We start from the raw sequence: 22,758 nt of genomic DNA on the forward strand, positions 1-22,758 counted from the left end.
TTAAATTACAGTAATCCCAAAGCACAAGACGACACACACACTCAAACATTTGCACTCGGTCGGCCATATTTCTCACCAGAGTCAATTCTTACCTGGAGATTTGGCAAGAGAAGCATGGAACACTGAGAAATTAATCAAAGCATAGGAAGCCAGGAAAAAATTGGAAATGATTGGAGCAATGACATTCAGCTCAGCTGAAAAGTAAACATATAAAGAGCATAAAATGTAGTAGGAAAAAAAATACAATTCCCCAACTATTGCCAGACCAACAAAACATTTAAAGAATTGTCATTCTTACTTTACCACAAAACATACATTAATAGAAATATATACTGTCAAACTACAGAACATACTAAAACCAGAAATCTGTCTCTCAAATGATCATATGTTAAAAATGTATTTGAAGTGAGCAGTTCTATTTGTGTCACTTTGGATCTATTTTGCCTTTCTAGTATATGTGTGTGTACATAGATAGAAGAAAACAGATTGAACAGGCTAACTGAAGTTCATCATCCCTTTCATACACACAGTTTGAACACAATATGCAAATATAATTCTCTACATCGGTATCAGTGACAACACAATAAAAAGGAATTCATTAGTTGTGAAAAAAAGTTATTTCCTCTTTCCCCAAATGCACTTTTTCACCTTTGGGTAATAAATTTCAGCCTAGATATAAAATTATTCTCTATTTCAGAAACTTAATTCCTCTGTCCAACCTTTTCGCCACTTGTGAACCCAACCACTTCCTCTCCTTTCATCAAAGCACATCCCTCCAAGGATTCTGCAATTCTCTCAGCTCCACGCCACTCCTGACGCTCACCCGGAGTACAGCAAGTCATTGGGTAAATATTTTCTCACTTTTTAAAAATTTATTTGAGAAATCTTAAGTGGTCGATCAAATTCCATTGTGAAGCATACTACCATGGCAGAACATGGAATGGTTACAGCACAGAAAGAGGCAAAATTGACCAGTCAGGGCCATGCCAGTTCTTGGGAACAGTAACACAGCTAGCCCGACTCCCCTGCCCTTCTCCCCATAGCCCTGCAAAGTTTGCTCTCCTCAGGTGCTTAGCCAAGCTCCTTTTGAAAGCCCCAATCTGCCCCCATCACATTTAAGCAGTACATTCCCAACCTTAACTACTCACTGCAGAAAGATTTTTCATGTCGTTATTGATACATGTGCCAATCATTTTAAATTGGTGTCCTCTAGTTCTCAACCTTCCACCAATGGGTAGCTGTCTCTCTATTTATTCCTCTCAAAGGGGAACTACCCAGCTTCTCCATATAACTGAAATCACTCATCCTTGCAATCATTCTCCTAAATGGAGATTAATTAAAAACTAGTCATATTTTAAAACTGTACATTGTATGAAGGGAAGTAAAGATATGCTGAGATTTCCTTTTTTGCTGACGTAAAACATTCACCCACTCCAGACAATGCAATTCTCAACAATTGATTCTACTTGATAGGAAGTATATTAAAATTGTATTTTTTTATGCTTCACAAATATTAACTAACCAATTAGAATGAATCCAAGGCCAATGAAGAATGTGAGAACATATCCACGTAATGGCTCATTGTTCTTGCCATAGCCAACTGAAAAGACGTGAAGACCAGGATAGATATTATCCTTACACAAAGCCTGAAGGAAAGAAAATTTATTACTGTAGTTCAGGTGTTCAAAAAACGTTGCATGAAAATATCAAGACTAAATACACTAGTTTAGAAAATGTGTATTTCCTTAAAGCGTGCACATACAGATTGTGAAATCTTTATTGATCCAGATGTGTTTTAACATGGGACTAGGTGAAGACAGAATGTTTTTTGGTCAAAAGTAGCTTTGTTTCAGAGGATAATTTCTGTAATTAAAACTGAATTATGCATAAAAACAAAAAGGATGAAGTGTTATACCTGGCTCTGGGTAATAGGAAGTATTATTAGCAAGTAAGCATTTTGAAAATAAAACCCTTGAGAAACAGTCACCATAAATAATTAGAATCACATTGAAAAGACAGAGAAAGAGAGTCCAAGATAAAAAGGTATTGGACTGGAATTAGTTTACTTAATGATGAAAAGGAAGAGTCAAGATTGATCAGCAATGAAAATTGCAGATCAATGAGCATGCAATAGAAGATACTGAAGTACAAAATGGATAAGATGCAAGTGTCAAAGTCACAAAATGGATAAGATGCAAGTGTCAAATGTCAAGGGGTGGAATTTTCCACTCGCGCCCACCCAGAGACCAGGGGCGGGATTCTCCGCAATCGGCGCGATGTCCGCCGACCGGCACCAAAAACGGCGCGAATCAGTCCGGCATCGCGCCGCCCCAAAGGTGCGGAATTCTCTGCATCTTGAGGGGCCGAGCCCTCACCTTGAGGGGTTAGGCCCGCGCCGGAGTGATTTCCGCCCCGCCAGCTGGCGCGGAAATGACTTTGCCGTGCGACGCATGCGCAGGAGCTTCAGCTGCCGCTCACGGCATCCCCGCGCATGCGCAGTGGAGGGGGTCTCTTCCGCCTCCGCCATAGTGAAGACCATGGCGAAGGCGGAAGGAAAAGAGTGCCCCCACGGCACAGGCCTGCCCGCGGATCGGTGGGCCCCGATTGCGGGCCAGGCCACCGTGGGGGCACCCCCCGGGGCCAGATCGCCCGGCTGGCGTGGGTTGACAGCGGCGGGACTTCGGCCCATCACGGACCGGAGAATCGCCGGGGGTGGGCCCACCGACCGACGCGGCATGATTCCCGCCCCCGTCGAATCTCTGGTGGCAGAGAATTCAGGACACGGCGGGGGCGGGATTCACGCCAGCCCCCAGCGATTCTCCGACCCGGTGGGGGGTTGGAGAATCGCACCCCAGAAATCCACTCCCTCCCCAGGTCAACAGACTTTTAAATGGTCCACCAAATCATCTATCTTGCTTGTGATGACGTCTGCGGCAGGCGGGACTGAAAATTTACACAAAGGTTTCATGGAGAAGAGTTTAAAAATTATTTTGAAAAGAAAAGGGAGGCTATCTCACCTGTGCTTTTTGTAGAGCAACAGATACGCAAGACCAATTACTTAACAGTGTCACTGGAAGGTCACAAATATCAAACTACTGAATCAAAGCTTCCTTCATTTATAAATGATGCAGACCTCAATCACATTATTGCTGTTTATTACCATAGTTTGGTTAATTTTACACCATGTTTTGGTTCAGATTTTATGCTAACAGCAGCCATCCATGTGTTTCATACCCAATACATTGATCAATTTTGTGTTCATGCGTCTCTTAATTGGTAAAGTGTGCAGCACATCCTTTATATACTACAGCTATCACCTGATAAAGAACTTAGATCAGGTTTATCGAGCACAATCTTTCTTGCTGAAATTAGTGTTAGTTGTTAATTACCTTAATCGCTAATATGCGGCAGACTGCTCCTTTATCTAAAACTTCGCTGTTCAACCACCCTAATATGTATCTGCTGCAGGCCCACCCTAATATACATCTGCTGCAGGGAGTTCATGGACAAGTGCAACTGAAACTTTTGTTAATTGATTTCATTTCCCCAACACCTGTAGCCAGTATAATTGTGGAGTGCAATATTAGCTGTATCTGAATACCCCATCTATTACTGGTACAACATGCTTTTGTGCCCTAAAGTTGGATTATTCAGATAAACACTTCTAGAAAAATAGGCATAATATTAAAACTATTAGCAATAGTTTCCTTGAATATATATTTATTAAATCTTCAAGTCTAAGGAAATTTTAAAACCCAGCTTTTAACTTTAGAGCAAATCGCATTTTAGGGGAATTATTCACAAGGTTTATGAAACATGAGTGAAATTCTCCCAAAAAATGACATGTCATTTTGGCCAGGTTTCACGAGGTGATTGCTGCCAGGTGTTTCTTTTTTTTTTGGAGCTTGGCGAGTTAGCACACTTGACATTTTTTTTGGCAGTGGGGAACTAAAGGCACTGGCAAGGCTGGCCCCTCAGACATTGGGACGACATTGTTGAAGTGTGCCCAGATCACAAAGGTAGGCAAAGGGTCCCCCACAACCCGCATCCACAGACATTGCGACACCCGTAGTCATGGGAAACACTCCCAACTCTCAACCACAGAGTGGTAACCTATACCCCCCATCATTAAACGTCTGCGTGACCTCACACCACCCAAGCATGAGGGTGAATCGGCCCCACACCCATCCATCCTCACCAGCATCAGGCAGTCACCCTCCCCCCCCCCCCCATGTGAACATACCTTGCTATGGGGCCACTGAGACCACCCCTCCACCTTTCATACCCTCCTTTCATGGGCATTGACCCCCATCAGGCCCAGTCCCTTGGCACCCTGGCAGTGCCAACCTGGCTCCTGGGCATTGCCCCTAGCACTGCCAACCATTGCCCCTAGCACTGCCAACCATGCAGTGCCAATCTGGCACCTTAGTGACAGGTTGACACGGTGCCTGGGCAGTGCCCACTTGGTGGCTCCAATGGCCTCAGAGCCTTCCGACGTGGCAATCATGTCTGGTTTCCATTTTTGGAGACCAGCGCCTCATTGGTGGGGCTGGTGAATATCAGGAGCTGGGCAACCGCCGCCTCGAACAGGCTGTGCATATTCAAATGAGATTAATGACTTATTTAAATATGCTGATCTGGATCATGGCCAGCGAGGGAGTGATCCAGATGCAACCGGTTTAACATTTCGGGTGCATTGCATGGGGCTCAGTGCCCGGCGCTAAACCAGTTTTCCGCCTCTGCCGCCATGGACCAGACGCAACAGGTTCGGCACCGGGTGCAATGCAGTGGGAAAATCGCATCCAATGTCTTAATGGCATTCAGAAACCACAGACTGAATCAGAGATTACAATCACAAATGAAAATTACATTTTGCGGGAACAATCAAATCCATGCACATGCCTGTGCACATATTTCCAATAAACATTTGGAGTTGTGTACTTACCTGGAATATTTTGGGAGCACTCACTAATGAGGCCAGGGCAGAAGAAAGTGTAGCTGAAAAGATTCCTGCAGTAACCAAAGGGCCAAATCCAGACACCAGGGTCATGACCTGACAAAAATACAGATATTACAATTTCAATTATTTCCTGGAAAATATGTTCCAGAGAAGATCCAGTGTTCATCCAAAGAATGTGACCATTGTTGCAGAGTTCAATTTCCCAAATTAAAATTACTCACTAAGTGACGCAATTTGGTGGGCCCCGATCGCGGGCCAGACCCCATCGGAGGCCACGCTAGTGAAGGAGCCCCCATCTTCCCCCCCACCACAGGCCGCCCCCCCAGCGTTCCCGCCGGCAGCGACCAGGGGTGGACGGCGCCGGCGGGAACCTTTTGTGTCGTAGCAGCCGCTTGGCCCATCCGGCCGGAGAATCGCCGCTCGCCGGTTCTCCGAGCGGCCTGGTGTGAATCGCACGCCGCTGGTTTCCGGGGGGGTGGGAGAATCGCATGTGGGGGTCGGGGCGGCGTGGCGCGATTCGCACGGCGCCCCCGCGATTCTCCCATCCGGCGAGAATAGCGCCCACAGTGGTTTTCTCAGCCCTAAAAGCGCAGTATAAACCTTTCCTGAAGGCAAGGGCACATTTTCATGTCAAATAGAGAGAAAGCTACTCAATAAACATGCATAGACTCCCATAACATCACGATATGGACAATAAGCATAAATTACACAATTCTGTTGCTTTGAGTCTGAAGGAATGAAATAAATATTCATTCTCTCCTGGCTTCAGTGCTCTGGAAACAGCTTTCCATAATAATTTTTTTTTTTTTTTTTTTTTAAAAGCACTCCCAACAATGGTTGAGTCATATATAAACATAAAAGCCACACCTGTCCTTTATAACAGAATGGGCTGCTATTGAAGTACTCCGACAATAGCTGAATACATTAATACAGTCTCACAGACCTTCTGTCTGACATTTTAAGTAGGCTGACGTTTCAAGTTTATTTTCAGCTTTTCAAAGTATTAATTAGAGGCACTTCATCCCATTGTTTCATGTATGCATTTCCATTCTTCCATGAATAGCAAACTGGTAATTAAATATCAAGTAAACATTAAATAAATCAAAAAGGAATATTCATGGGATAAACTAATAGCAAAATACATCCCCTTTGTGACCGGTGAACTGCGTCATGAAGGAATAAGCAATCAAGAGGTTTCTCTTGGTCGTCCCACAAAACGCAGATCAAAATGCACCTACATGCAGAACTAATTTAGGAGTGAGCAAATCATCTTTATCAAAATCGTTGGGGTTGGACTGGATGCAGGAAAAAAAAAGATCCAAAACGAGTCACTGATTTTCAAAATTGTGCAGTATTTTTGAGAACTTTTCCTCTTGTTTAAGAAGCACAATGCCATTTCCTGATGCAAAAAAAAAACCTAATGTTGCGCAGGGAGGGTGGGAGATAGGTTTTCCTTTTTCAGGCACAGGAAGGGAACACTCAAAAATAGCTTTCCACGCAAATTCAGCATTTTACTGCACCCTGAAGGCAAGAGTTCTCTGCATGTTTCTAGATCAGAGTAATTAGTGTACAGCTGTAAGCGTGGGTCGCAAGATTGGGTTTCCTTATTCCTCCTTTCTTTGTCGATTCCCTAGAACCTCATATGTTGAATGATATAAAAAAAAGGTTTCTACTATTTCCCTTTGGTTAGTTGGTTTAGACTTTTCAGAGTAGGTCAATATTTGCACAAAGGCCACAGGAGGACCATAATGTAATAACTAAATTATTCCCATAATTTCCTGCCTGTGCTATGAAGAGGCCACAAGGTAAAGAAATACATAATATATGCTGGCACCATTATAAAATAACAACTTTTCAAAATGGCAATCAAGTAACGAGAAACCATCAAGTATTCTATGGTTACATCCTGAATTCTTAGAAGATATCTCAGACTTATGCCAAGCAGTGCATAAAAAAGAACTTTTATACACGATAATCTTAATAAGAGAAAAGCAGCTTAAATAGATTTTGGCATATTTACTAACTGCACAAAAGCAGTTTAAACAGATTCAACTGCCGAATTCTATTTTTATCTCGTTAAGGTCCCTTTTTCCCTGCTAGATTCAAAGGCATGCAACAACTATCAACACCATTTAATCTTTGCTACTCTATTTTTTCTACTGCTCAAAGTTGAAGACTAAAAATCAATTTGGGTTTTAGTGCAGAGTCGAAAGATTTTCACTCTAACCTTCCAGTGACTACTGGAAGGCCATCTCCCATTTTAGTGGGAAATTCCCTCCTAGTTCAATGACAGCTTTTTGTTCTTTCATGAAAGACTTCTGGAAACCGTGCCACTTTTGTTGTAAGCGCCTCATATATACATGGAATAATTTTCACTGTGGTAATCTGGTTCTATCTAACAGATAATCAATACTCAAGGCCATTCCTTTACATGTGCCAAAATTGTATTTTGCTATAATTAAGTAATTTAATTTATGGTTACAGTATAACTAGGCATAAAACTGTAGTGTGACTGCATTCATTCCAAGATCACTAGTGCAGACCGGAGTCTTTAGAAACACTTATGCTGAGAAACCTAGGGGAATATTTTATGCCTGTGGTGAGGTTGTAGCTAGGAAGGACATTTTATTTTTTCATGGAATGTGGGTGCCGCCGATTGCCCTCGAGAAGGTGAACTACCTCCTTGAACCTGCTGCAGTCAATGTGGTGCAGGGACACTGACTGTGCTGCTAGGAAAGGAGTCCCAGGATTTTGAAGCAGCAATATAGTTCCAAGTCAGGATGGTGTGCAGCTTGGAGGAAAATTTGCAAGTGGCCATGTTCCCATGCATTTGCTGCTCTTGCCCTTCTAGGTGGTAGAGGTTGCAGGTTTGGATGGTTGTTGGATGGTTGAGATGGTGGAGGCCCTGCCACGTTTCAGACTCCATCCTGATTAAGCCTGTAGCAGAAAGGCCCATGATGTCTGGAATATCTCCAGAGGTATCTATTACATCTGCAAAGATTCTTCCACAAGTAATATGGGAGGCAGAAGCAGGTGCCAGAAAATTCATTGTGGAAGGCGGTGGTAATGGAAACCAGTGCCATCACTTATTCATCTGGAACATCTTCCTGTTGCTGAACCGGAGCTGTTTACATACAAGGATGGCTCACTTTTAGAACTGCAAAATGTCATCCTGATTGTCGAAGCCTTTTAAGGCTGTGCCACAGCATTCTCCATGTCCTATCCAGGTGTTGAAGGAGGATTTCATTAGCTTGTTTAATTAGTATTTTTACTGCACCAAGTATTTCATTGTGTCTATTCTTCTATCACAAAGAGGAGTCATCAGCCACGATTATAGAGGGTTTCCCTGGTCACCAAACAAACTTCCAGCTGAATAATCTTGAGGCCAATAAAGAACAAAAGCATTGTGACAGCTTCCCAGTTATCATGCAGTTAACAAGAATAATACGGCTGGTATTACACACCAGCTGTTCAGTGAGTGAATAAAACCTCTTTGGTGTACTTCACCAAGTCCTCCGAAAGAACCTTTTTAAAATCGATGGAACCCTGATTCCTGAGAAATTGAGACAATTTGAAAGCTAACTTCATCAGCTCGATAATTGCTGGTTTGGCAGAAAACAAAATGAACAGCAATTGATACTGACACTGTGATGCACTGTAAACCAACTCAAGGGGCTGATTTTCTTTGATGCAGCCTGGAAAGGTTCTGTGGCATAACTTTACGGCCACCAGCAATTTGTTTTTATTCATTTATAGGATGCGAGGGTCACTGGCTAGATCAGCATTTATTGTTGTAATGTAAACATGATTACATAAATTGCAGCCCGTTTCAGCCAATGTTGCAGTATTAAAGGGCCAGAAGATGCCAGAATAGTATAGCCTCCTCAGCAACTACCTTGGAAACAGAAAGGATGGCCTGTGTATGTATTCTAGCATGGGTACCTAAATTTAGGCATTAGCATTAAAGCTGACCTATAAACTATTTCTTGCCTGCTCTATGGATCACTGATATTGTGCAATCATTTGGAAGAACCTGTGCCCCACCAACTCCTCCCAAAGAAAACCCAGCGAAATTGCAATAGAAACTCACTGCCTTCTTTTTCAATTGTTTTGTTACAATATAATAGTAAATATGATCAGGACAGCCGCAGCTTGAAATGTGTACCAAAATCCCTGGCCAATATGACTTCTTAATCTTCAACTACAGTTAAACTTCCTTGTGATCAACATTCTGATGTAAAAGACTGTGTATCTGAAGCATTTAATAGCTAATCCCTTGATGATCTAACCCTTATTAGAACTTTGAAAATAGGTAAGCAATTATTCTTTTTCATCCAATTATACGTAAATGCCCTTCTGTACATCTTAAAATTCTCAGAGCATTCAAAAATGTTGAAGGTACTTTACATTAATTACAATTTATGTAAGTTTTTTTGTAGCAATTTTAAAAATATATTTAGGAAGAAGCTGCCACAATCCTCAAGTTAACCAAAGTTAATATGAAGTAGAATTCTTAGTGGTCTACAATTCTCAGTGTTTTCTTCCATCAACTGCATTAGTGACTGTAACTAGTTACTCTTACAATAGACCTCTACATCTACTATTGTTATTATTTCCTCCTTACATTCAAGTCGACTTCGAAGCATAAAATGGAGCACAGCTTTGGCCTTCATGTTCTCCAAGGACGCAGGCTGCACTTCTGAACTGTGGCTTGATGCAATCTAATTATGAAGTTGGATCGGATTCTTACAGAGCTGTCAGTCCCCTGGTCATTCCTTACTAATGCTCTACAATTTTTGAGCTACTTTATACTCTGCACCAGTATACTCACACAAAGTTGATAGGGTTAAAGTAAAGGTGCCAATGTGAGGTCAGCAGTGATAAGCCCAAGCAGTCCCTGAACCAAGATAGGAACAATTATTGTCAGGTATTCTTGCCATAGTTCCCAACATCTAGGTATCTTTTACCCAAATGGGTGCAGTTAGGATAAAGTTGAATGGTTAAAAAGGTTTAAGGAACTGAACAGGCTTAAGGGACTGAATGATCTGCATGTTCATATGCAATTAATATGAATATGTCTTAATAAACATTAATAAATATGTATACTTCAAAAAGAGTCAGGCTCAAGTGCTAATGTTTAGAGCAGGACAGGCTTTTGACATTGCTGTTACCAAAAGCTAAAATACTCTCCCATCAGACCAGACAGGAAATATTCTGGTGGCAGTAAAAGGGTTGAGCATGAAAAATAATGCAACCAGTACTGCTAACAAGTCCAATATGTTGACAAACCAGTTTGGTTTTGTGACCATTTCCTTAAGGTTAAAGTAAGGATCTCGTTAATAAGATCTCTCTTATTAATAAAGCAATGTTTGCACTCTGAGTATTTTCATCCAACTATATAGTGTTGTCAACGTCCAATACCTTTAATAAAATATTACATATAGAAATCCTACAGTGCAGCAGGCATTTTGGCCCATTTGAGTCTTGGAAAGAGAACCCTGCTTAAGCCCACACCTCCACCATACCCCTGTAACCCAGTAACCCCAATTAATCTTTTTGACACTAAGGGGGAATTTAACAAGTCCATCCGCCTAACGAGCATATCTTCGGACTGTGGGAGGAAACCCACGCAGACATGGGGAGAAAGTGCAAACTCCACACAATACTGCTTTTAGAAAATAATTAAATATCAAACAGCTATTATAATATAGAATATATTGCTGGAAATCACATAAGCAGAGGTTCATTATTAATGGCAGCGCATTGGATTTGAACTCTATTATTAATGGATTTTCATAGGACCATCGGTTCCATTTCAGTTTTGCCAATTTCCATAATGTGGACGAAAAGGCAAATAGAAGCAAACATTCTTAGAACTTCAGACCATATTAATAAGTTGTAGATTGATTTGAACAAGTTGGTAAATTGACTTGTATGGCAGATGCTGGACCTGTCCATGTTAACTATAGAAGTATGCCAAGGTCATTCAGTCCCTGAAGCTTGATTTGCCATTCTATTAAATAATCTTGAACTTTTATCCTATTTGCATCCATTGCCTGCCTCATCATTACTAAACCATTAAACGGAGTGTTAACTGCATTTGGAGGTTAGGGTTGGGTGTTGACGACAAATCTTCCACTGTTGGTAGGTTTAGTTTTGCTGCACTCTTACCCGAGCACTCACGTCTGCTCTACATTTTTGAAGCGCAAGTGTATCTATCATATCAATTCTTTACAAAATCCGAAAGAGCCTCAATTAAATCATCCCCACGAAGGCCGATACGTTCGCCTTTGCCTCACTGATAGTCCCAAGGAGAGTTCTACTAGGATAGACAGCGTTCGCTCCACCTAGTGCCTCGGCCTGGTTGGGGAACTTTTTACACCTGGAAAGGTCAAGTACAGCGTCAGGAGGATTCTACCGAAAGTGACAGTCATTTATCTCTCACTTTAAACCATCAGCTGGTGGGGGTTGGTTACAGGGGGAGTTTGGATGCAGCCTTTGTTGTTTGTTTTTCGATACTTCGGATTTCTTGTGTTAAGACAACAAGTGTACCATGTTTGTACAATTTTCATAGTTGTGTTGTAGTTCAGATGGTGTTTGGTAAATATGAAACCTTTAATAAAATATTGGGGGGAGGGGGTGGGATTTATCCACCAACCGTGGCGTGTTTGTCAGCAGCCCACCAACGGGGTCTATGGGTCCCGCCATTGCACCTCATCGCTGGGAAACCTGGGCGCCGGCATGGAACTGGAATATCCCGTCGGCTCGAACACCCGGTAAATCCAATCCATTACTTAATTCAATAACCCTCTAACCTTATATACCCAAGAGAACCAGCTTTCTGCAATCTCACCTCATGGCCGGAATACTCTCGTCATTGGGATTTACTCTTCCCACTGGCAGCACACCCCTGCCCGTGGATTTTGCGGCGTGCGCAGTGGTGTGGGGCAGTTTCAATAGGAAATCCCATTGACAAGCAGTGGGAAGATAGAATCTCTCCACCAGAAAACAGTACGCAGCTCAGAAGCATGTGGCTGGGGAACAGGAGAATCCTACTCCATAATTCAGCCATTGGGGCACAGTTCACATGCCGGTGAGACCGGAACTACACATCTTTCAAGACAAGTATACCCGAAGGTGCGTGCTCAGAACTGCAGACAGTCATTCAGATGTCATCTAAACTGGACTTTGTAGAGCTGAAGTAAACCTTCTCAGTTTTGCATTTTGGCATTCTAGATAGAACACATATAAGGCTAACAGTCTATTAACCTTTGATTATTTCCTTATATACCTGAACACTAATTTTATCGATCTATTTATTGGATTCCTAAGCATTTTTGGACCTATCAATGTCTCTGAAATGCTATGCTCCCTTCGACAATATGCACTGTGCCTCCAGTCTTCATGTCATTGGAAAGCTTAAATTTATGGTTCTCCGTTGTATTATCTAACTTTGCATTAGGAAACTCCTTGCATATTTTTAACTACACAGTTTGGGCAAAGGACAGAGACTCAGCAGAATTGCAGTTCCCAATGAAGATGAATAGGCACTGTGAATATCTGTCGGACAAGTTAAGACCATCATGTCCAAAACAAATTTAAACTTCATAAAACCCTGGCACTTTCCATGCAGACCTAGAGAGAGGTTATTTGAATTAGATTTGGGTGATAGGTCTAAAAGCCATAGTTATAAAATCAACAGGCAAAGAACTTGCTTAAATATCAAAAATATTTATTTTTACATCACCTGAAGCAACAACTGTCAAGGCTTATGTAGAGCATAGTTTGTTCAAAGGAAACTAAGTAAGTTTCTGAAAGAGATGATTCTATGGGTGGGAGGTTATGTTACTAGTTAGTTACTATGTTGATGGTTATCAGGAAGGGGTAAATTATCATATAGTTACTAGAAAGATTATGGGTGGGGGTGTTGGCAACTATAGTGATGATTATGGTAGGAGGGGGTTATTTTTCCAATTAATTACTATAGAGATGGTTATAGGAGGAGGGAAGTTATGTTTCCAGTTAGTTATTATAGAGATGGCTATTTGCGGTGGGGAGGGGGAGGCGTAGGTTACCAGTTATTAGAGAGATGGTTTTGGGGTTTATTTTACCAATTCATTATTATAGAGATGGTTATGGGGAGGGAGGGGGAGCGGGGGGGGGGGGGGGGTCTGTTATTAGTTACTTACGATAGCATTCAAGATATGTCATAATCATTTGGAGCTTCTTGATTGCCTGAAGAAATCAGATATACGTCTGTTTTTCTTTCATCAGCCAGTTTAATTTTCCCTTTCCAAGGCAACAGGAGAATTAGTGAACAGCATAGATAGTTGCCTAGATGGAGCAGGCTTGAAGGCTGTTTTTTTTTTTTTCTATCCCTTCTTTTCATATGTGCAAATGAAATTTAACAGTCAAAGGGAGTTAGTTAATTAATTATCATACTGCCTTCAATTGGACTACTTTTCCTTTTCGACTTTGTAAAAGTTCTTCAATGCATGAATAATCATAATCCATTATCTTCAAAACTATGAGCAGGAACACAGCATACCTTTAGCAGACTTGGGAGTGTTCTCAAAAGCAGATTTCCCCAAGGCAACCAGTACAATGTGCCCAATGACACAATACTTCGGAAATCATCGACGCATCGAATGATTACAGCATGGGAGGCTTGTCATATTTGTGCCAGCTTGCTGCAAGAACAACTCACCAAGACCCACTCCTCAGCCATTTCCCTGTAGCCTTGTGAGATTTTATTTTCTCTTCAGATAATTATCCAGTTCTCTTTTGAGACCTTGCTTGAATCTGCCTTCACTGAACTTTCAGGTCCACCTCAACCACCTGCTGTGCCTTTCCCATGTCGCCTTTGCCTCTTTTGCCATTCATCTTAAAGTGGTGTCCTCTGGTTCTCGAACCTTCCACCACTGGGAACCGTTTCTCCCCATCTTTCTGCCCAGATCCCTTAATTGTCACTTCTCCAAGGAGAGCAGTTTCAGTTTCTCCAATTTATCTAGGTGACTAAAGTTTCTGGAACCTTGTGAATTGTTTCTGCACCCTCTCTAACCCTTCACAAATTTCCCAAAGTCTGGTGCCCAGAACTGGACAATAGCCCAGCTGGTCAAACCAGGCTTTTTACACGGACTCATCATAACTTCCTTGATTTTTTACTCCATGCCCCTATTTATAAAGCCCAGGACACTGTAAATTTTAGTAACTGCTGTCTCAACCTTCCCTGCAACCTTCTATGATTTGAGCAGAAAGATATAAAGACTGATCATCCTTAACTTGCACCTGAAAGCACTGCCTAAGCCTGCCACTTAGTCCTCAAGTATAAGTTAACTGCAGTATCAATGCTGTGATACCATTATATTGGACTGTGGAAAGTTGAGTGTTTTCACAACAGGAGCAAAGAAGGGGACAGAAATAAATAGAAAATAAACAGGTTAATTCTTGAGCATGCCCCACTAGATAATGTGATAATTTGTCACAGCAAACCAACAATAACCTTTTCCTTGAACTGCGGCTTGAATGCAGATCCTTTATCTTGATCAGCTTCCTAGAGACAAAAAGCTACTTGCCTCTGAGCAGCAGTTATTCTATTAAATATCCAGACATTATCCAATAATTCAGAGACATGCAATTAGCATTACATGGAAACTGTTCTAATAGCAATGTTGCTCTTAACAGATGTTTGCAACAACGCTCCAGCAACGATGCGACTATTTGCAGTTGGATAGATAGCCACACAACTTCTCACAAACAATAACTGCTTTCTAAACAACTGGCAGCAATGGCTTTCCTTGTCTGCTCAGGGACTCGCAATGAAAGCCCAAAACCTGGCAGGATTCATGCCTGGTGTTGAGATGTCCGGAGGTTTGCAAGTCACTAGGTTACAGCAGATTTCTGCTGCGGTGTTATGACAATTAGTCGGCAGTAATTACCTGTAATAGAAATGTGGGCTGCATTCCAGAATCGTGGTAGCCCATCTGCATGACACACTGCAAGATCAAAGTCATTTATTGAATCTAGATACTAGGCTTTGCATTGAAGCGGGAACTTTTGTACATTTTTCCTCAAGCCTTTTGTTCAGTGAACTTTGGACTATTGGCAAATGGATTCTAGCACCTAGGTGGCTGGGATCGCCAATATTTCTGGATAGTTCAAGAGTGTGCACTGTTAATTTCCCAATAACTGCCGCTGGCAATCCAGGAGAAAGGATGGGGGGGGGGGAAACGGAAAGAGAGAACTCAAACGGCTTTGCAGCACCATGACCTCTAGGACAATTGCATGGACAGCCTGAGTGCCAGTCGCAAGTTTAGAACAAGTCCAAAACCGGGCTAGAGGTGAGATGCAATTCACAAAATATGTTAAGCCATTAAGGACAGGTTCAAACAAAAGAATCAGTTCCAATTCTAATAGAATATAAAAGACACGCATAATCACTTGAGCTGAAACTCTGGTTTTCCATTTAAAACACTTAATTCAAATATTAATTAAGTTTAAATTGGCTTAATTTGAAATAAAAAAAATGTCGGCAACATGACATCTTTTGTACTAAAACACAATGTACACAAAAATGAATCAGCGCATAGAAGCAAGTATCATTTAAATTTAAGAAAATAATTTGGACTGATGGAACTTTAAGTTTTCGAAAAGAAGCCTTCTTAAAAATGTATTGCCTCACAAATCTGGGCTTTGAAATAGAGAAGATGGTTATAAAGGTTACTGCCTTCAGGTGAGAAAGGAAGAAAATGGTCAAAGTTAGCTTTAAAGAGCATAGAACAATAGAACATACAGTGCAGAAGGAGGCCATTCAGCCCATCGAGTCTGCACCGACCCACTTAAGCCCTCACTTCCATCCTATCCCCGTAACCCAATAACCCCTCCTAACTTTTTTGGACACCAAGGGCAATTTAGCATGGCCAATCCACCTAACCTGCACGTCTTTGGACGGTGGGAGGAACCCAGAGCACCCGGTGGAAACCCACGCACACACGGGGAGAACGTGCAGACTCTGCACCGACAGTGTCGCAGTGGGGAATCGAACCTGGGACCCTGGTGATGTGAAGCCAGTGCTACGTGTTGTCCTTAGAAAGAGTAAATTGCATGCAGTGATGGAATAAATTGTTGTGGTTGATGAAGCTCAAGAAGTCAAAAGGAAATAGGGTTCAGCTCCATGTCAAAGATTTGAGCACAGTCTGACACAGTTCAAAATTGGAGAGGGTGCTGCACTGCAAGTGTGCTATCTACCAGGTGAGACATGAAGAAAGGCCTCATATTTCTACTTCAGTGGGCATAAATGCTCTCGCAGCACTATTGAAAAAGCAGGGAAGTTCCCAATTGTCCTGGCTTAATACTGATCCCTCAATTATTGTCACTAAAGAATAGGTATCGAGTTGCCAATCTGATTTTGTTGTATGCACATTGGATTCTAGATTTACCTACATCTAAATTCAGTTAAACAGCAACAAAGTTAAAAGATATGACGGATGAGCAAGTTCATTTGTGCCATCTTATTTCATTTATACAGAAAGACCTTACAATCTCACCTCTCTGCCCCCTTCACATCCACAAATGAAGCATCTAATTGGTTCTTAAACAATTGAGGTTTTCAACTTCAATAACTTATATAAAATTTTATTTCAAATGCCAATCACTCTGAAAAAATTCATTCTGATCTATATCACAAGTTTAATTTTTCTAGCTTCAAAACACCATCCTTGGACCAACCTCAAGCAGTAGTTGTTTTATCATTGACACAGCCTTTATACACACCTAAATGTCAACTTCTAGACTGAAATCCAAGTTTCCCCCCATTCTTTTCTGGTAACTCCGTGCCTGACACTATGGATAAACTTGAATTTTTCCTCTTTGCACTTCAACCAGCCTCAAATGCCTCCCTAATGTCCAGGAAACCAGAGCCCGACAACACTACTCAAAGTGCAATGTCACTAGAGTGCCAAGCTGTTTGAACACGTTTTCTAACTTATTTATGTATTTCAACAATGTATTGTCTTTGCTACTCCATAATGGTTCGACGTGTTGAGCATTTGGTCCACTAAAGCACCCAGGTACAGTGTGCCGAATGAGTGGAATATGCCATCACTTGCTGTAGTTGCACTGCCCATTCTTCCACCAGCCCAAAGACAAAGTTTGTAGAACAAATTTCTTGCTTTCCAAAACATGTTTGAAAAAGATAAAATTGTTTTTGACCAAGACAAAAGGGCACAAAGCAAGGCAGAATTCACACTGCAATGATTACAACAGCCTAATCTACTGCATGTGACCGTGTTAACATTGGATCATCCTTGCCTGTTTTCATAAAAAATCTCTAAAACAACAGGCAACTGTACTTGAAGATTTACAACATCTAGACGAATCTAACTGGCACATCACGGTTTAACAATGTCATCTCAATGTCAAATTAAAGTTTGGCACAATGACATGATATGAATGCCTGCTTTCATCTAGATAACCCTTGCAAGTCTTATGACTGAGGAAACAAACAACCATTATTTGAAAGTTCAATATTTATCACTTATTATTCAGCATTGACTTTTTTTTTAAATTTGGAGTATAATGCAAGCATTCTTAAAAGCATTTGAGAGGTTCATTGTACTGGAATTAAACGAAGTATTCCAATTATTTATTGTCTTACGTATTTCCAATAAAAACCTTGAACTTTTATGCATTACTTGCTCTTATTCAAATGGTTTTGCTTTTTGTCCATGGACAATTCAAAGACACCCTGAAGGCTTACCTCAAGAAATGCAACACAGAGGACAATGCCTATAGACTTTTGTTCAGAAAAGACCTATGAGGAAAGTCCTGATTGAAGGGACACAATTCTTCGAGGACACCCAATGTCAACAGGAGGTCCGGAAAAGGAGCCCGGGAAAGGAAGACAGCGATTTAGAGTCTAAGTACTGACCCCACCTTGTGGAAACACCTGCCAAGTGTGCGGTGAAGTCATGGTTCTAGGATTATCAGCCATGTAAGGATCCACAAAAGCCATGACTAGTAACACGGAGTTTCTTAAGTGGGCAAACATACCAGTTAGTGAGTGATTGCCGAAGAAAGGAAAACAAAACAAAAAAAAGTGTAATTTATTTTTAAACACCGCACATTTTCAGCTAAACCTACAGCCGTTTCATTATTGCAAATTATGAGAGATAGTGGCATAGTGCAGTCACTGGATCAGTAATCCATTGGCCCATGCTAATCCCCTAGGGAGAGTGGGTCAAATAAATTCCACCTGCTGTCATGATTGTAAGTTCAGTAAACTGAAGACTAGTTTCTGGAATGGTGCCATGAAAATCATTGATCGTCATAAAAACCTACTGGTTTACTAACTTTGTTCAAAAGGAGGATATCTGCCATCCTTTCCCAGTCTGACCTACATGTGATTCTAGATCACAGAAATGTGACCAACTTTTAACTGCCCTCTGAAATAGCCCATCAAGCTGCTCAGCTCAAGGGCAGCCAGGCAGCTCACGACCACCACCCCCCACCCCCCCCCCCCCCCCCCCCAACCCCATACATGTGCTTTTCGGCGGTGTGCTGTTTGCTGACGGTGGGATTCTCTATTCCTACCGCCGGTCAATGGGATTTCCCATTGAGGCCACCCCACGCCGCTGGGAAACCCACTGCCAGCGGGAAAAGAGCATCCCAACAGCCGGAGAATTCCGGTCCATATCTGGATATTTCCACTTTGCCACTACTGGAAGTGACAAACCTACAAGCGCATGCATGATGCTCAGCAAATTTTCAATACTTAAGATGGAATGTGAAATCTACCTTTCCTGTCAAAAATATAAAGCAGGCAATAAAATAAATAGATTCCCAGCACCACTTTAATTTAGTTGTACCATTTAAGTTTGCAGGTTCAAGTCCCACTTTAGGGCTCGAACAGATAAATCTAGGCTGACACCACACTTTTCGTCGAGTGATTTCCTTGAATGTTAAAGGATCTATGACATTCTTGAAATATTCCATTTTGAGCCGCCACCAAAAAAAAATGATAACAGCCAATTCATCTTATCACTGTTTGTGGGATTCTGCCAAGCTGCCACTGGTCTTCAAAAATCATCCGGAAGATCTGGAATATGTTGCCTGTGTCCGTTGGAAAGATCCAGAGGTGAAACAAATTGAGGTCAGTGGTCACTTTCACAACCACTAGACCACTGTGTTTCCAAGAGATCAAGAAAGCAGACTGGCTGTTTGTAAATCCTCGTGCTGTGGTAAGTGCCTCCTGTGACCTCGACCACTCCCCTGTGCACACAATGACGCAACAATTTTTCCGCCCTTCTGATGTACCGTCAAACACATCGAAGACACTTCCCCCACCTGATCTTATCAATTTGAAATTCTCAAAGATCGTAAATAAGATGTATCCACGTCAACACTCTGTCAAATGCCAGAGGGAATGGAAACCACAGCTGCCATTAGTGAGCTTATACTCCAATGGGTCAACAAGAAATTCACCTACATTTTCCTGGTTAATTTTCCAATCCCAGAAAACCAGTGTGGCTCAAAAAGAACTTGGAGCCTAGTTAAAACAATTTAAAAGGGGCGGCACAGTGGCTAGCACTGCTGCTTCACAGCACCAGGGACCCTGCTTCAATTCTGGCTTGGGTCACTGTGTGTGTGGAGTTTGCACATTCTCCCAGTGTCTGCGCTGGGTCTCACCCCCACAACCCAAAGATGTGCATGGTAGGTTGATTGGCAGTGTTAAATTGCCCCTTAATTGAAGAAAAAAAGAATTGGGCACTTCAAATTTATAATAAAAGAAACAATTTAAAAATGACTTGATGTGTACCAAAGACATAATTGCGTCAATATGTATGTATCATAAACATTAATAAATTGTCAAATTCAATGCATAGGCCTCTTGCTGACATTCAGATGCACTTCCATAAAGACAAGGAATGAGCATACTGAAGCAAAGATGCATTCATGCTCATTACATACATTTGTTTCTAACCCTACTGCCCCCACTTGGGGGCTAAAATTCCTTCTCTTTCAAGCTCTCTCTCACTTATATCATCAGACATCAACATATGGCAAAAGAAGGTATGCAAAATTTCAAGAAGGGGAGTAGAGACAACCCCGGTAACTATCGACCAGTGAGCCTTACTTCTGTTGTGGGCAAAATCTTGGAAAGATTTATAAGAGATAGGATGTATAATCATCTGGAAAGGAATAATTTGATTAGAGATAGTCAACACGGTTTTTTGAAGGGTAGGTCGTGCCTCACAAACCTTATTGAGTTCTTTGAGAAGGTGACCAAACAGGTGGATGAGGGTAAAGCAGTTGATGTGGTGTATATGGATTTCAGTAAAGCATTTGATAAGGTTCCCCACAGTAGGCTACTGCAGAAAATACGGAGGCATGGGATTAAGGGTGATTTAGCAGTTTGGATCAGAAATTGGCTAGCTGGAAGACAAAGGGTGGCGGTTGATGGGAAATGTTCAGACTGGAGTCCAGTTACTAGTGGTGTACCACAAGGATCTGTTTTGGGGCCACTGCTGTTTGTCATTTTTATAAATGACCTGGAGGAGGGCGTAGAAGGATGGGTGAGTAAATTTGCAGATGACACTAAAGTCGGTGGAGTTATGGACAGCGCGGAAGGATGTTATAAGTTACAGAGGGACATAGATAAGCTGCAGCGCTGGGCTGAAAGGTGGCAAATGGAGTTTAATGCAGAAAAGTGGGAGGTGATTCATTTTGGAAGGAATAACAGGAAGACAGAATACTGGGCTAATGGTAAGATTCTTGGCAGTGTGGATGAGCAGAGAGATCTCGGTGTCCATGTACATAGATCCCTGAAAGTTGCCACCCAGGTTGAGAGGGTTGTTAAGAAGGCGTACGGTATGTTCGCTTTTATTGGTAGAGGGATTGAGTTTCGGAGCCATGAGGTCATGTTGCAGCTGTACAAAACTCTGGTGCGGCCGCATTTGGAGTATTGCGTGCAATTCTGGTCGCCGCATTATAGGAAGAATGTGGAAGCATTGGAAAGGGTGCAGAGGAGATTTACCAGAATGTTGCCTGGTATGGAGGGAAGATCTTACGAGGAAAGGCTGAGGGACTTGAGGCTATTTTCGTTAGAACGAAGAAGGTTAAGAGGTGACTTAATTGAGGCATACAAGATGATAAGAGGATTGGATAGGGTGGACAGTGAGAGCCTTTTTCCTCGGATGGTGATGTCTAGCACGAGGGGACATAGCTTTAAATTGAGGGGAGATAGATATAAGACAGATGTCAGAGGTAGGTTCTTTACTCAGAGAGTAGTAAGGGCATGGAATGCCCTGCCTGCAACAGTAGTGGATTCGCCAACACTAAGGGCATTCAAGTGGTCATTGGATAGACATATGGACGATAAGGGAATAGTGTAGATGGGCTTTAGAGTGGTTTCACAGGTCGGCGCAACATCGAGGGCTGAAGGGCCTGTCCTGCGCTGTAACGTTCTATGTTCTAAAACCACAAAGTCAAAAGGCAAGTCAGCTGTTGGGGAACTTCCACTCCTTAAAAAATATTACAAGCTTCATGTCCAAATTGCAGATACTTAATAGGGCAACACTAAAACTAAAAAAGGTAACATTTGCTCAGTCTGCACCCATAAACCTTAGCGCAACAATTCCACATTTTGCTCAACTTAATTTGTAAACTATATAATTTAATACCAACCACCATCACATAAAAAAGGCAGAGCAATTGATATTTAATCAAATATTGGTCTTTAAATGTATCTGCATTTCATAATGTGGGCATTACAATGCCAGATCATTTTTGCCTGCAACTTGACAATGCAGCACAAATATCACTTGCCCTCAATTCAGATCATTTCTGCCAGTTGCATCTTAGCAACAATGCAAATACATAGCAGCAAGCAGATTACAGATCGAATCGAGGAAGTTAATCATTTAACTAACAATGTATGGGGTCTAGAATTCCTCTCAGTCAAGATGGATAAGTATCAATCCCAATAAAAATGGAGAAGCAATGTCGTTTTCTCCCCCCAGACGGTATCATAGACCAAAAGAAAAAAAACTTTACTAACTACATTACTGAAGGTCTCAATCACTGGAGAAATAAATTTGATTCTAAGAAGTCTCAAAGCAAGCTAGTGTGCAAAGTACATAGACAAGAGATTATTCGGCGGCACGGTGGCAGAGTGGTTAGCACTGCTGCCTCACAGCTCCAGGGACCCAAGTTCAATTCTGCCCTCGGGTGACCGCGTGTGTGGAGTTTGCACTTTCTCCCAGTGTCTGCGTGGGTTTCCTCCGGGTGTTCCGGTTTCCTTCCATAGCCCAAAGATGTGCAGGTTAGGTGGATTGGCCGTGCTAAAAATTGTCCCTTAGTGCCCAAAAGGTTAGATGGGGTTTCTGAGTTATGGGGATAGGGTGGAGACCTTGGCTTACATGAACACTGCAATGAAGCCACTGTGAAAATCCCCTAGTCGCCACACTCCAGCACTTGTCTGGGTACACGGAGGGAGAATTCAGAATATCCAATTCACCTAACAGCATGTCTTTCGGGACTTGTGGGAGGAAACCGGAGCACCCGGAGGAAACGCACGCGACGCAGGGCGAACGTGCGCTGTGAAGCAACCCTGGCGCTGTGAAGCAACAGTGCTATCACCAGGCATGTCACCTTGACGTCCCCCAAGAACAAAAGAGTAGCGCATTCAGTCCCTCCAGCTTTCAATGCTATCCAACACAATCATGACTGATCCTTCTGTTGTAACTCCACCTGATCACTCCCTGTAGCTGTCTATTTCCTTCGATACAAAAATCTGTCCC

The 22,758-nt window shown here is 42.1% G+C and overlaps 1 protein-coding gene across 2 annotated transcripts in view; it reads right to left on the reverse strand.

Annotated features, from left to right (window-relative positions):
• Positions 1 to 22,758, reverse strand: part of slc12a2 (solute carrier family 12 member 2) — a 281,965-nt gene that overhangs the window by 99,723 nt on the left and 159,484 nt on the right. For both annotated transcript variants that reach the window (XM_072516856.1, XM_072516855.1), the window contains exons 11-13: positions 4,946 to 5,053; positions 1,523 to 1,646; positions 93 to 194 (exon numbers count right to left, since the gene is read on the reverse strand). In XM_072516856.1, the coding sequence (XP_072372957.1) occupies positions 93 to 194; positions 1,523 to 1,646; positions 4,946 to 5,053 (334 nt within the window). The remainder of the gene's footprint in view (positions 1 to 92; positions 195 to 1,522; positions 1,647 to 4,945; positions 5,054 to 22,758) is intronic.

The sequence above is a fragment of the Scyliorhinus torazame genome, chromosome 9 (assembly GCF_047496885.1).
Source record: "Scyliorhinus torazame isolate Kashiwa2021f chromosome 9, sScyTor2.1, whole genome shotgun sequence".
Lineage (NCBI taxonomy): Eukaryota > Metazoa > Chordata > Chondrichthyes > Carcharhiniformes > Scyliorhinidae > Scyliorhinus > Scyliorhinus torazame.